Source organism: Eurytemora carolleeae, unplaced genomic scaffold (assembly GCF_000591075.1).
Source record: "Eurytemora carolleeae unplaced genomic scaffold, Eaff_2.0 scaffold504, whole genome shotgun sequence".
NCBI classification, from domain to species: Eukaryota; Metazoa; Arthropoda; class Copepoda; order Calanoida; family Temoridae; genus Eurytemora; species Eurytemora carolleeae.
The window spans coordinates 49890-63394 of NW_019396446.1; the positions used below are offsets into that span (position 1 = coordinate 49890).

At 33.4% G+C, this 13505-nt stretch overlaps 2 protein-coding genes across 7 annotated transcripts in view; both read left to right on the forward strand.

The window, feature by feature from the left end:
- LOC111703453 (synaptonemal complex protein 2) overlaps positions 1-7365 on the forward strand; it is a 28852-nt gene extending 21487 nt beyond the window's left edge. The window contains exons 16-24 of one of the 4 annotated variants that reach the window (XM_023475392.1): positions 341-1459; positions 2040-2114; positions 2537-2647; positions 3306-3437; positions 3495-3785; positions 4735-4833; positions 5518-5719; positions 6030-6336; positions 7134-7365. In XM_023475392.1, coding sequence (XP_023331160.1) covers positions 341-1459; positions 2040-2114; positions 2537-2647; positions 3306-3437; positions 3495-3785; positions 4735-4833; positions 5518-5719; positions 6030-6336; positions 7134-7269 — 2472 coding nt within the window. In that variant the 3' untranslated portion in view covers positions 7270-7365. Of the gene's footprint in view, positions 1-340; positions 1460-2039; positions 2115-2536; positions 2648-3305; positions 3438-3469; positions 3786-4734; positions 4834-5517; positions 5720-6029; positions 6337-7133 lie in introns of all 4 variants that reach the window. The other 3 variants (XM_023475393.1, XM_023475396.1, XM_023475395.1) reach the window with 3 other exon arrangements.
- Positions 7366-7584: 219 nt separating this feature from the next.
- The window catches only part of LOC111703457 (uncharacterized), a 32262-nt gene continuing 26341 nt past the window's right edge, over positions 7585-13505 (forward strand). For all 3 annotated transcript variants that reach the window (XM_023475404.1, XM_023475406.1, XM_023475405.1), the window contains exons 1-6: positions 7585-7986; positions 9024-9112; positions 9794-10708; positions 11122-11760; positions 12308-12372; positions 12702-12771. In XM_023475404.1, coding sequence (XP_023331172.1) covers positions 7658-7986; positions 9024-9112; positions 9794-10708; positions 11122-11760; positions 12308-12372; positions 12702-12771 — 2107 coding nt within the window. In that variant the 5' untranslated portion in view covers positions 7585-7657. The remainder of the gene's footprint in view (positions 7987-9023; positions 9113-9793; positions 10709-11121; positions 11761-12307; positions 12373-12701; positions 12772-13505) is intronic.

Consider the following 13505-nt stretch of genomic DNA (forward strand, 5'->3'; position numbering starts at 1 on the left):
AAAGGTATTCGTAAAACCTTTTCTGATAAGTAATGTAAAGGATAACATCGTTTTTCTAGCTTGAACAGTGTTTAATTCTGAAATCTACTCCATGGTATTCCTGCAGTAGAGTTATAAACATGAATATCGAATTCATACATGATCAGACCAAGTTTTAAGGGTACCGTTATCAATTGAACATGCCTATTTAGACGGTCACAAACAAATTAATTATACTATAAGGATTTTTTAAAGTTTTAACTTACAGTTAAAGGCGTGCACGGGGAAGAAGAAAAATGTATGAACCTTTTTTTTGACCAATCTTCATTGTATAAGCTTTTACCATGATTTTTATTTCTAGCTTATGCATGATGATTCACTGGAATCTAGAAGTAGGGAAAATGATCCTGCAGATCAGTCCACAATCAAGTTACATGATCAAACATTCAAACTACTGAATCAGTCCATGGAGGCTAATCAATCCATTCTAGTGAATGAATCGATGGAAGGAAATCAGTCCATTGAGGAGGAATTTTTTAGCTTTGAAGAGAAAGAGGAAGCTAGTCAAGATGTCTGTCTTAGAAGTTCAACGAAACAAAGTAATAAATACAAAGATTCTCAGGAGGAATACACAAATTCCCAGGAGGAATTCATAAATTCACAAGATGACTTCAATGATTTACAGAAACAACAGTCATTCAAAGATTCTACGGGATACAAAGATTCCAAGATGGAGAAATACGAAGATTCGCATGGATCGGAAGACATGGATTTTCAAGGAAAGAAAAGCAATGATATAGGAAAGACAAAGAAGACATACAAAGTTTACCAAGACAACGAAGGAGAATACAAAGGTGTTCAAGTCGATGTGGAAAAACCCGAAGATAAAGAAGACGACCGAACTAAGATGGAAGGGAAGAATCACAACAGTTTTCAAGAGAACGGGGAAGATCAGCAGATCAATGAATCAAGGGGAGGAACCGAAAACCCCCAAGTTATACCAATGAAGGGAAACAAAAAACACCAAGACTCCCGAGAGGACAAAGATGTCTACCAAAAGAAGACTGGAAACAAAAGTGAAGTAAGTTCCATCACATCTGTGAGTTTTGCCTCAGATTCAAACTTAAACAAATCGGAAGTAAGAAAACTCCCGTTAGAGAACAGTTTTAGACGGAAAGACAAAACAAGATATGAAAATGATGTATCCAGGAAAGAAGGAAGTGTGCCCAGGAAAGCAGAAAGTGTACCCAGGAAAGAAGGAAGTGTACCCGGGAAAGAAGGAAGAGTACCCGGAAAAGCAGAAAGTGTACCCAGGAAAGCAGAAAGTGTACCCAGGAAAGAAGGAAGAGTATCCAGAAATGAAAAAGAAGAAGAAGAACCGAGGAAAAGTACTGAGCAAAAAATGGATGAGTCTTGGACTCTAGTTATGACCTCTACTCCTGTTACTGTTAAAACTCCCAAGGAGACTGCCACTATAAAGGTTGGTTTTATTAATCTACGTTATTATGAAATACAAATTACACAGATAATAATAAAATAAAGTTTCTCGATTTTTCAAGTAAGTAATCATTAGCTTTTGGGCCAGGAATGATGAAGCCCCTTACTACTGGTCATTGTATTTTCTTCGACATTAAATATTGAAGAATAGTGTTTGAAAAGGTTCCACAAAAGAAATGTTGCATATTAAATCTCCAAGGGAGAGAATTCATTTGGTCCCGTTTTTCATAAATAGGCTGGTATAATGTACACAACTTGCTATAGCTGCTTAAATAAAAGTCAGACCGGTTAATCAAATGAACCTGAGTATTAACTTTGTGAAATGAAATAAAGGCACATACTAAAAACGTCTCAATTACTCGACCCCATACCCTGGAATGCTTAAAAACAGGCCAAAAAACAGCACACTGCTAGATATGGGTCTACGCGATAGAAATTATTGACCTAGTTCACAAATTCAACCTGACATGTTCTTATTGTTTTAAATTTTACAAACAGATTTCAGTAGAAAACATTTTTGTGCCAAACAACCCACATTTAAAATTAATATTCTTCCTGTTAAGGATATCAATATCAACAAGTATTTAAAGACTCGGCGACCTGTTAAAGCTGGAAGGAAGAAACTTTACTCAACAGAGGTAACTTTCTATAGTCCGGGGGTATGGGTGTTAATAGGAAATTTTATACATAACTAATAAATGCAGGGGACAAAAGTTCCAAACTGTGGTAGTGGTTAACACACAGCGTGTCAGGTTTAGACTCAAATGCATGCTGTAGAATACTTTATTCAAATTAAATTTGTGAGAAGTGTTCTTTTTTTTGTATAAAAAAAGATTAACTATTGCTTTACATATAACAAAGAAATTGAGTCTTTGCCTCAAACTCAAATTTTCTAATTCCTTCATATTTGCACCTTATGGTGTAAAGCTTTGGTAGTTTAAAATTATATTATTTTATCTACGATAATTGATGGTTTTAACTATCTAAGGTCTACAATATGGGTTACAAAGATCTGTTAGATAAAAATAATATCAATCATTAAAACGTTTTATGATTCTAGAAGTTGATGTTAGAGGAAGATTCTGAACCTGGCTCTGAACCAGCTGAGCTCAAGGTTCCAAGCTTTATTGATGCTCATGCTCCTCAAATCTATACCAAACCTGCAACCAAGGTTAGGAATTAAAATAAACTCTGGGTGTTTCTTCAAGAGATGGGTGTTTAAATACAATTAAAAATAGACTGTTTACATTAATATCCGGTAGAATTTGGTTTCTGGAGGACATTTTTTATTAAAATTATTGTATCAATGCATATTCATTTTCTTTTACTATTTCTAAATTTTACTTTTAACTCGTTGAACTTTTTCTTGTGCTAAACTTCTTGATGTTTGAAGTTTAGACAGTTTAATCCACGTGAAGACATTCTTTTCATCAACCTCACATGTAAAACTGAACTAATTTCATATTAAACTAAGTAAAGAATGGAATCTTAGCCACAAACCATTATTTTCAAACTAACACTATTTGATTAAATAGCATTAACAGTTTGAGAATTCAAAGGTGTACTAAAAATAAAAAAAAATGAACTAATTCATATTTTGACTGAGTAAATAAATGGAGTCTTTGTCAGAAACTCGGATGTTCTAATCCCTATATTATTGCAAGCCCTTGTCATAGACCTTAGATATTTCAAACAATAAATTCTGTTAGATCAAATAATTCAAGTTTGAAACATAAAAGGTTCACACCACCACGTTGCGAAGATATAAAGATTAGAAAACTTAAGTTTGTGGCAAATACTTTTCTTTTAAATTGTATTTAAAATTGAAGAGTATGAAAGTCCTGCCAGATATCTCTGAAGAATCCAACCTGACGTATCCAACTAGCTCTGTTAGCAAGGATAAACCTAAACCCTGCAGGGATGAATCCAACCTGATGTATCCGACCAGCTCTGTTAGCAAGGATAAACCTAAACCCTGTGAATCCAACCTGATGTATCCGACCAGCTCTGTTAGCAAGGATAAACCTAAACCCTGCAGGGATGAATCCAACCTGATGTATCCGACCAGCTCTGTTAGCAACGATAAACCTAAACCCTGCAGGGATGAATCCAACCTGATGTATCCGACCAGCTCTGTTAGCAAAAATAAACCTAAACCCTGCAGGGATGAAACCAGGATTAAACCAGGCTTAGCTACAGAGGTTCTCAACACTGTGAGGAAAAGGAAACCATGTAGTGATGAATCCAAGTCTATTAACTCCTCTAAGAAAAGTAAACTGTCCGAGACGCCAGAGAAAAATCATCAAGAAGTAAGTAATTTCTATCTTATTACGAAACAATAGCATCACGTTAAACTAAAATAAATTCCGCGTAAGATTTAAATCTTATATGTTTTTTTATCATAATTCCTCTTGTTGAAGAGCTACAGGGTGTCCCAATAAACATGGGAATTCAGTGACGAATTTGATATCGTCTTTATAAATAAGATTTAGATTGATACCTAGTGAGAAAGCTGTAATCTGTAAGAGTTTCGTTTACTATGTTCACATTTTGTTTGTTAATGTTTTGACTGCATACGGTTGTACTTAGTAAAACAAGAAAATTGCAGTATACAAACAGAGTAAACTTGTCTGTCTTCACTGTTCATCTTGCGGAGACATTATAGAGACATCTTTACAGACTTCTACCCTTTTCATAAAATAAACTCTAGCAGAAATAATAATATTAAAGCTTTTGAAATTAGGTATTACAATGCTAATTCATAACTAAGACTAAATCCAATTCGTCACTGAATTCCCATGTTTTTTGGGACACCCTGTATCATAAAGAACTTGAAGTATCAATGTAACCATTAAAATGAATTGCCACATATGTGTAGATATAAACACTAATGTAAGTCAATTTTGTCAAAATGTACGAAGATATCCGTCTTTCTTGAAACACTGAATTCAAAAACATTAAAATCTTTAACATCCGTGTTTGGGAAAACAATTTTAGATATTTTATTTTATTTTTTTTTCGATTAAAAATTTGCAATGTTGCTTTTAATTTTCTATATTTTGCTGTGGAAAAGTATTAGATACATGAAAAAGTTTCACACAATTATAATGTTAGTTACAGTCGTCGTCCTTTTTATTAATACAATGAAGACGACTTTATATTTAAAGTTTGATTTCTACATCGTTTTCAAACAGCTTGGATACACTGACACATAAAAATGTAAAGAAAGAAAAGCTCAAAATTAACAGATCTTTGTAGTTTTGTGGAACTGGAAATATTGTGAGAAGTTTACGAGTTCGTAAACCTGTTTGTTACAAGGAACCCTCTATTGATGATTCTGATGATGAACAGGAACAGGTGAGATTATTGATATGATATTTGGAATCATCTATTGATGTTTCTGATGATGAACAGGAACAGGTGAGAATATTAATATAATATTAGGATCCATCAATTTATGTTTCTGATGAGGAGTAGGAACAGGTGAGATTATTAATATGATATTAGGAACCATCTATTGAAGATTCTGATGATGAACAGGAACAAGTGAGATTATTAATATGATATAAGGAACCATTTATTGATGATTCTGAATTCTGATGATAAACAGGAACAGGTGAGAATATTAATATAATATTAGGATCCATCAATTTATGTATCTGATGAGGAGCAGGAACAGGTGAGATTATTAATATGATATTAGAAACCATCTATTGAAGATTCTGATGATAAACAGAAACAGGTTTTGCTATCTAAAATGAAGGGTTATGTATTTTGTTGAACTCTCCCAAATAGTTGGAACGTTCCATGCTTTAGGGCCAAATACCACATACCCGATACCAGTGCTTAGGATCCATTTAATTTTTATCTGAAAAAAAGGATCCGGATCTAGGTCATGAACATTTCTTCAAGATGAACTCTTTTTTTTGAAGAAGTTTTCCAACAGGTTTTGGTTGATATTTTACCTCTGGATCCTGATCCCTGTAGGTCCTACTCTGAAGCTTTTATTCCTTTTTTTGTTCATTGATTATTTTATTCTAGGATCATGTTTTCCCTGGTAAGATGAACAATAAGATTGTGAGGAAACTGAACCCATATGATTTCGACGAGGAGAAGGAAGAGGATTATGTTCAAATATCCAGGAAACTGAACCCATATGATTTCGACGAGGAGAAGGAGGAGGATAATGTTCAAATATCCAGGAAACCCCAACCTTCACAGCTCAAGAAGAAGAATGTTTCCGGTAAACTAATATTAAACAAGTGCTCAGGGTCAATTTAATTTTTATACGGATCCGGATCCAAATCCTGGATTGATTTTAATATAAATATTGTATGCTTAAACTTAATCTAATATCTTTACATTTGATAAAAAAGATGACTTAGAAAGTTACATCATTGTAGAAAATCTAAAATTGACAATTTTGGTTGGCACAGCTGTTTTTTGTATGAATATCAAGTGAAATTTTGACTTACTGTCACTTTAAACAAGAATTTTAATTGAAATTTCTGGAAAACTAAATTTGGGATTTTATTCGATAATCTCCTGTTTAGGAAATAGAGTCAAGCAATCTGAGGATTCCTACTCTGAAGAGAAGGATAGTGGAGAAGAAGGTTCCAATAGTTCCGACTCATGTATCCGTCCTTGCTCAAGGAAGGGGTTACGTGTTATTTCAGATACTACCCAGAGCTATTCAAATAATCCTCCCAGTACCATAGAAGAAGCCGAGGGTTATTCTGATACTGCTGTGAAAACTACTATTGCTCCCTCCCAAGGGGTTACTGCTCCTATTCCTAGCGCTGCTGCTTCCAAAGGTTATACTGCTACTGTTGAACCTCTAGAGGGAGCATCAATTGCCAGGTATTATTTAGTTGTAAAAAGTCACGTGTCTTCAGTTAGTTAGTTTCTGGGTAGATTTTACTTACATTTTCTAACAGGGTCAAAATTTGGCCTAGTGTAAAAACAGTAAATATTTTATGTATTTTCTAAACATTAGCTTTTCTTACACTATGTCAGATTTTGAAGATATATATTATATATATAATATATGTATATATTTAAAAAACAATCCAAAAACTAACGCAGGTTACCAGATTTACCTGAAAACTAAACTTTTGCTTTAAAAGTCAAATCTTTTAACTAAGAATTATTAACCAGTTAAAAATATTCCCGCGATACTGCCGAGTTTTTCCATACAAAATTGAGGCAAATCGGGCAATGGATTCCTGAGTTTAAGATCAGACATATTCCAAGGAAGTAAACACATTTAAGATTTTTTTCTGAAATTTTTGCGTAGTGATGTTTTAGTCCGTGATAATATTTGTGTCTGACAATCTTTTTTGAATTTTCACAAATTATTTTTGTTTTGAATTTAACAATGACATCAAGAGATTGGAATAAAATGTATCAAACTAAACACTTGCCTCAATTCTAATCCTTTTAACTGACCTGATTGTTTAAACCTGTGATATTTCAAATTTCTATCAGAATTCATAGTTTCAATTATCAAAGGTGAACAACACCAGGCTGCAGAGATATAGGGATTCAATAATTTATGTTTGAGAGGCAAGTGTTAGTTACGTACAAAAATAAAAAAAAATAAAAGTCAAGATTATTACATATAATTAGAAAACTGTTGAATTACAACAATATTTCAGCTCAATGCTCCGGATGTCGATATCCTTCCTGAAGATGGGTCTGAAGATGGCTCCAGTCCAGGACCCAGAGGAGAGGATCAAGATGAACCTTATCCAGGAGCAGTTCAGACAGTTTCTTCAACATCCAAACCAATAATCTGAGGTTTTCTTTCCGTACGTGCATTTCTTAGTAAATTGTTAAAATTAATATCTTTCGTAGTGCTGCAATATTTGATGATACCAAATCTGAAGAGAAAAATTAAACGTTTATTTTGATTTTTCTATATATGTAACAATATTTTCAATTTTCATCAGCTTCAATCCCATTTAGAATATATTTTATGATTTGAAGCTTAGCTGAGTTAAAGATTATAAAATTGATTGTTGAGTGATATTAAATCTTTTTTCGTTAAAACATATGAAAATGTGCAATGTTACTTTTTTAAACTTTAAAAATGTAAAAAAAACTTCTAAATATTTAGATTCTAAAAGATGTATGATAAATATAAAATGTCCTGAAACCTGATTCCCAAGAATATATAAAGATGGATGTTCGTCTAGTAAGATTAGATCCCCAGGGATGTATTCTTGAGGAACATGGAGCTACTCCGTCCCAGCTCCGACACCGGAGTAACAGACCTCCCTTACGTCACAAGCTCTCGGAACTAGGTTCCGGGTTTCTAAACTTCTTGATGCTGCCGGATCAAGATCTAAGAGCACAAGTTGTAAGATCAGGAGTTGGGATTCGTGAGTCAAATTTAATCCGAGGAACTGGTGAGGAGATAGGGTTGAGAAGATCTACTGATTTTATTGGACTATTTGAAGGTTCAACAACAAGCTCATCGTCACCTTGTACACCAGGGACCTCTACTAGGTAAACTATCTTGGCAAAATTTGGAGTTCATGATGATACAACCTCATAGAGTTAATTAAATAGGCATTTGTTCCACATTTTAAAATTATACTTCGCACTGGGTTCTTCAGTTTTACCGATTTAATAACCATCAAAATCAATATTTTATAATGTTAAAAAGTTGAGAAAATAAACAGCAAAACCTTTTTTGAAATGGTTTGTCAGATGAAATAGTGAAACTCACTTAGATCATGATAATATTTTCAAAAGAAAATTTGCTATTAATCACATTTTTAAGAATTTTTAAAGACTGATGTTATTCCTTGAGATTTGTTTCTGTCATTAAGATTTAAAAACAATTAAGAAAATTGGGAGTTTAGGGTAAATTATTATTATGAAAAGTAAGAAAATATAAGTTAAAAACGGAAGTTAAGATAAGATAAGATATATTTCATTACTAAAAAAACACATTTATAATGTTACAGTTAAAAATTGTTTAACTATTTATTACGAATTTTTAGGAGAAAAAGATGAAATTAGTGTAAAATATGACAAAGTCCTATATATGTGTATACGTCCCTCTCTCTGACTTGTAGGAAATTAACCCCCGGAGTTCCTGACACAATTTAATAATAATTAATGTATAAATGGCAAAATTATGAGAATATCAAATGCCAAATGATCAAAAAAAGGTGTACGCCAAACAGTTAAAACAAATATTTACTATTGGTAAGATATCGTAAAATAAACTGATTATTTAAAAGGAAAATTTTAAAGTTTAGAGTATACTTAGACATTAAAAAAAAAACCTGAATTCTTACCACAAACTCATATTTTCTAATTCTTATATCTTTGCAACCCAATGCTGTAGACTTCAGATATTTCAAACTTTGAATTATGTCTTTGAATTAATCTTAGTTTAAATATTAAAGGTGTATACCATCATGTTCCAAAGATATAGGGATTAAAAAATTTGCGGTTAAGACTCAATTTCTTTGAACTACACCATTATGTGAATAAATCTTATAACAATATAAATACGGGAAACATACTTCCAGGGTCCAGACAGCAGTATGTCCGACCTTCTGCATGGATAACAGCTTGTCCCCAATTCAACCTTATTCAAACCATTCAACACAAAAACAAGGTTAGTTGTAACAAATGGATTGAATAAGAGGGACTGTAAGCGTAATTTCAAGTACCCCTCAATGCTAAAATGGCAATGCCTGATTTAAAACGGTAAACCTCTTTCTGATCAATATGAAGGAGGATATTGTCGTTTTTATAGGTTTAAGTGTTTTATTGTGATAATTCCTACATGTGAAAAATGCCCAAGCCACTTGTTTACCTTATGAAACCTTATGAAATTAAACAGTTTTTAAAATTATAAACATTGATATCTGTTTCATAGCTAATTAGAAAAGCTGTAGTTGGTACCGTTGTTAGTCGGGCTTTGCCATCTTTTCCCCGAGGGTCAATTAAAATTTCGCTTACAGTCCCTTTAGTAAACAAATTATACTGCTGGATAAATCAAAAATGAGTTTTTTTTTCAAATGTATTACATTTCACACTTCACAGGATAAAAAATTCCAACCAACATTTGAGTCTTAGACACAAACTCAATTTTCTAATCTCTATATCCTAGCAATCTTAGCAATGGCGTACACCTTTAATATTTGCAGAGATTTATGTGTTAGAAAATCAGAGTTTGTTGCAAAGTCACAAGGCCACTTCTCAACTTAGTCCTTGAGAAATAAATTATGATAATATGAAATAATAAATATGAAAACACTATTTTTATATCTACAGGATCATAGTTATTGTTTAGGGGTACAGAATCAATCATTTATCTCATTCCATTCTATATTTGATGAGTTGGAGCAGACCCAAGGAGATCAAGAATATCATGTTCTAGAGAAACCCCAAGTAGATCAAGAATATCATGGTCTACAGAAACCCCCAGTAGATCAAGAATATCATGTTCTACAGAAACCCCCAGTAGATCAAGAATATCATGGTCTACAGAAACCCCCAATAGATCAAGAATATCATGGTCTACAGAAACCCCAAGTAGATCAAGAATATCATGGTCTACAGAAAACCCTAAAATTCATCCAAAACTCTTCTACAAACCTTGAGAACAAAGAGAACAACAATCCTAATAATAAGTTGTCAGATTTTGGAATTTCGTTCTCAGATTCTGATTCTGATTCTGACACCATAGCTCCAGATGTTGCGGAGAACCTAGAAACTGTAGATGGGTCAGACTCGAGATCCAACTTCGAAGAAGAGGACAGGTTCAATTCTTCTCCAGTCTTTGACAATACAGGGGATAAAATATCCAACATAGATGAAGATGCTACTAAAACTGGTGAAGTTATTCATAATCGTATTCCAAGTTCTACTCCTGAACGTGACCGTGAAACTAGGAACGGAAATGCTCTTGCTCATAATGCTTGGCCACAAACTCATAAGCGCAACAAAATTCATTCAGGAAGCTTTATTCATAACACTGCAGACATAGGAAGCTTTAACTGCGAAAACATTTTATCAAAAAAGCATGAAGAGGAGAAAGGGAATTCCTATGTTCATGAAGAAAATCGTTCTCCTGTTAATGCAAAGGTTAAGAAGTATTTCATTCCGGAGAGAGACAGCGTGCAGGAGGAAGCTGATTTGATGCGGTTTAGCTCCGATACCGGAGATTCATTCTCAGACCAGAGCCAAAATTTGGATCAAACTTTAGGAAATTAAAGTTTTATCATCTTGGCTTTTAAGTGTTCATAGTTCAATCTTTCATTAAAGGAAATTAACACAACCTTAAATTTGTTAATCCCTAAAACTTTGCAACCCGATCTCGTAGATCTTTGATATTTTAAACTATGTTTGTCAGATCAAGAAATCTATAAGTTTCAAATATAAAAGGTTTACACCATCCGGTTGCAAAGATATGGGGATCAGAAAATTAGAAAGTATTGTGGCAAAAACTCATTTCATAATTGAGTTTTAGGGTATATTTAGGGAGACACATATATGCCAATTTTCTTATTAGGGGGGGGGGGGGGAAGACCCTAATAACCTAACAAGAGACTGCTTCCGTCTTTTAATAGAGGTGATACAATTTTATTTTTGTAAAGATAAACACATGTATTCTTATAGATGACTATATTGAAGCAAGATTGGATACGATGGAAAAAGATAATGAAGATACATCTGATCAAATCTCAGAACCGGGAATTGCATCCCAGACTATAGTGAGAAAAGTTATACCACAGATTCGACGGAATACTAAGAAACCCAGTTTTTACGCTTCCGGAAAAATTGTAAAGGTTGGAAGTAGAGATTGTGCTCAGGACAACATCGAAACTGTACAAGGGTCGGAGCAAAATCTCAAATTTCAATTAGATTTTGAGTCCGACTCTGGAAGTGATGATGAGCCTGAAGGAATAAAAGGAGGTGAACCAGATAATAAAGTCGGCTTAGCTCCGATCCAGTCTCCAGGTCCAAGCCACGATGGAAACATTTCTCCGTCAAGAGAAACCCTGAGCAAGGACGTCTCTTTAGCGCCGCTTCAAAATGTTACAAAAGATTGGAACAGCTCTGCGTTGAATCTGGCCCCGGGACTAGTCCAGAATAATATCAACTGTTCTACTTTGAGGACAGTACAAGATAAACTTCAACCTACCTTGAACCCTGCTCCTGGTCTAGGTCAGAATAGATCTCCAGCTCCAACTGTACCTGGAAGAGAATCAGGATTAGAACTTTGTAAAGGAGATGGTCCTGAAGTACAGCAGAAAGGTTTTCTTTTAATATAAAACAATTTTAGCAACTTTTTCAAAAAATCACCAGACTATCTATCCTTTCTAACGGAAAGCAAATTTTACAAACATTTCTAGGGCACTGGTTTAGAATTACTAGCATCAAACTTTAATCTACTAATCCTTTATATCTTTTCAACCTTAGAAGGAACTCAGGGGTGTATATTTTCCTAAGAAATCATTCCCCCCTTTAGAAAAATCCTTTATTTTCCCCAGAAATTATAAATGGTTGCGCGGAGCGCCAAAAAAAATGTTAGGGGTTTTTTGCTGAATTGTGGAAAATAAATGATTTTTCAGGGGAAAAAATGAATTTTGGGCAAAAACTTGTCTTTTGTTGTCCCATTTTTCATTATCCCCCCCCCCCGTAAAGAAATATACGCGCTCCGCGCAAACATATGCAACTTCTGGGGGAAAAAGATATTTTCTGAAAGGGGAAAAAATATTTTTTTAGGAAATTATACACCCCTGCATAACGATAATAATAATAAAAATTCGTTAATAGTTAATCATCGTTTTTGTTAATTCAGTAGAGCGTGAGACGAGTTCCCAGCAGGAAAGACGAGTAGTTCCCCGGTTTAAAGCCCCTTTCAAGGAAATAGTTTTTTTATGATTTCATATTTGATTTTAAATTTGACGTTCCATTTAAAGATAATTAATACATGTTTTCTATCTGTAGAAATGCGTAATTGTCACTTTTACCGAGAAACCGCAATTGAAAACAATTAGTTTTCAAAACTATAAACATTGATATTTAATTCATATTTCAGACAAAGGTTTTAAGGGTACCATTGTAAATCAGGCAATGCCATCTTTGCACGGAGGGTCTCTTGAAATTATGGGTACAGTCCCTTTAAATCATTTTTTTAGTGGTTTCAAATAACTTTAAGAAATCACATTTTAAAAAAAACTTTTTTGATGAAGAGAGTTCAATCAAAGATAAGTGATTTCTACTCCCGGAGTCAAACTGCCTCAAACAACACAAACACAACAGGAAAATCTTATCCTTAAATTTATCAGTTTTTATCAATTTAATGCTATTACAAAGTTTGGAGCCAATCTTTTACCAATAAAATTAAAGAAATCTAACCCACCGGGTTTTTTCATATTTTTTTTTAAGAAAAGATTTCCTTGCAACTAATATATTGCATAATATTATTCTATTCAGTTTGGCACAATGTTGGACAGACTTTATATCAGCGTTTAATGATATTGTTCACTTTAAGGGAAAAATATCACAACGCCCTTTTGCCAACATAGAGAATAGAATATATATTAGAGAGGAATTAAAAGAATCTCTCGGTATGAATTTTTTCAGTACCTTTCAGCCTGAAAGGGAGTTCAAAGTGTACAAATCATGTAAATGTTCACAAATTATATGCAGTAGAGTACAATAATACAGTATGTTCCCTAGACTATTCATTTCAATTTCGAATTTTTTAAACTGTTAAATAAACTTTATTATGAATTAGGTGAATAAAAACATCATTTGATTTATAATTATAACGGAAAATCATCGTTTGTAAAGTGGAAGGCATAGAATCTATGTGAAATGATCATTGGTCAATTATGAAACCAGCCTATTTCATAATTTGGGTTTCTTTTAACAATAATTTTAGATTTTCAATAAAATGATATTCCAGGGCCCAACAGGTTATATAGCACAAATATGTGAAGTACACCTGCAGTATGGAAACAGTACAACAAAATGGCCGTTTTACACTTTTT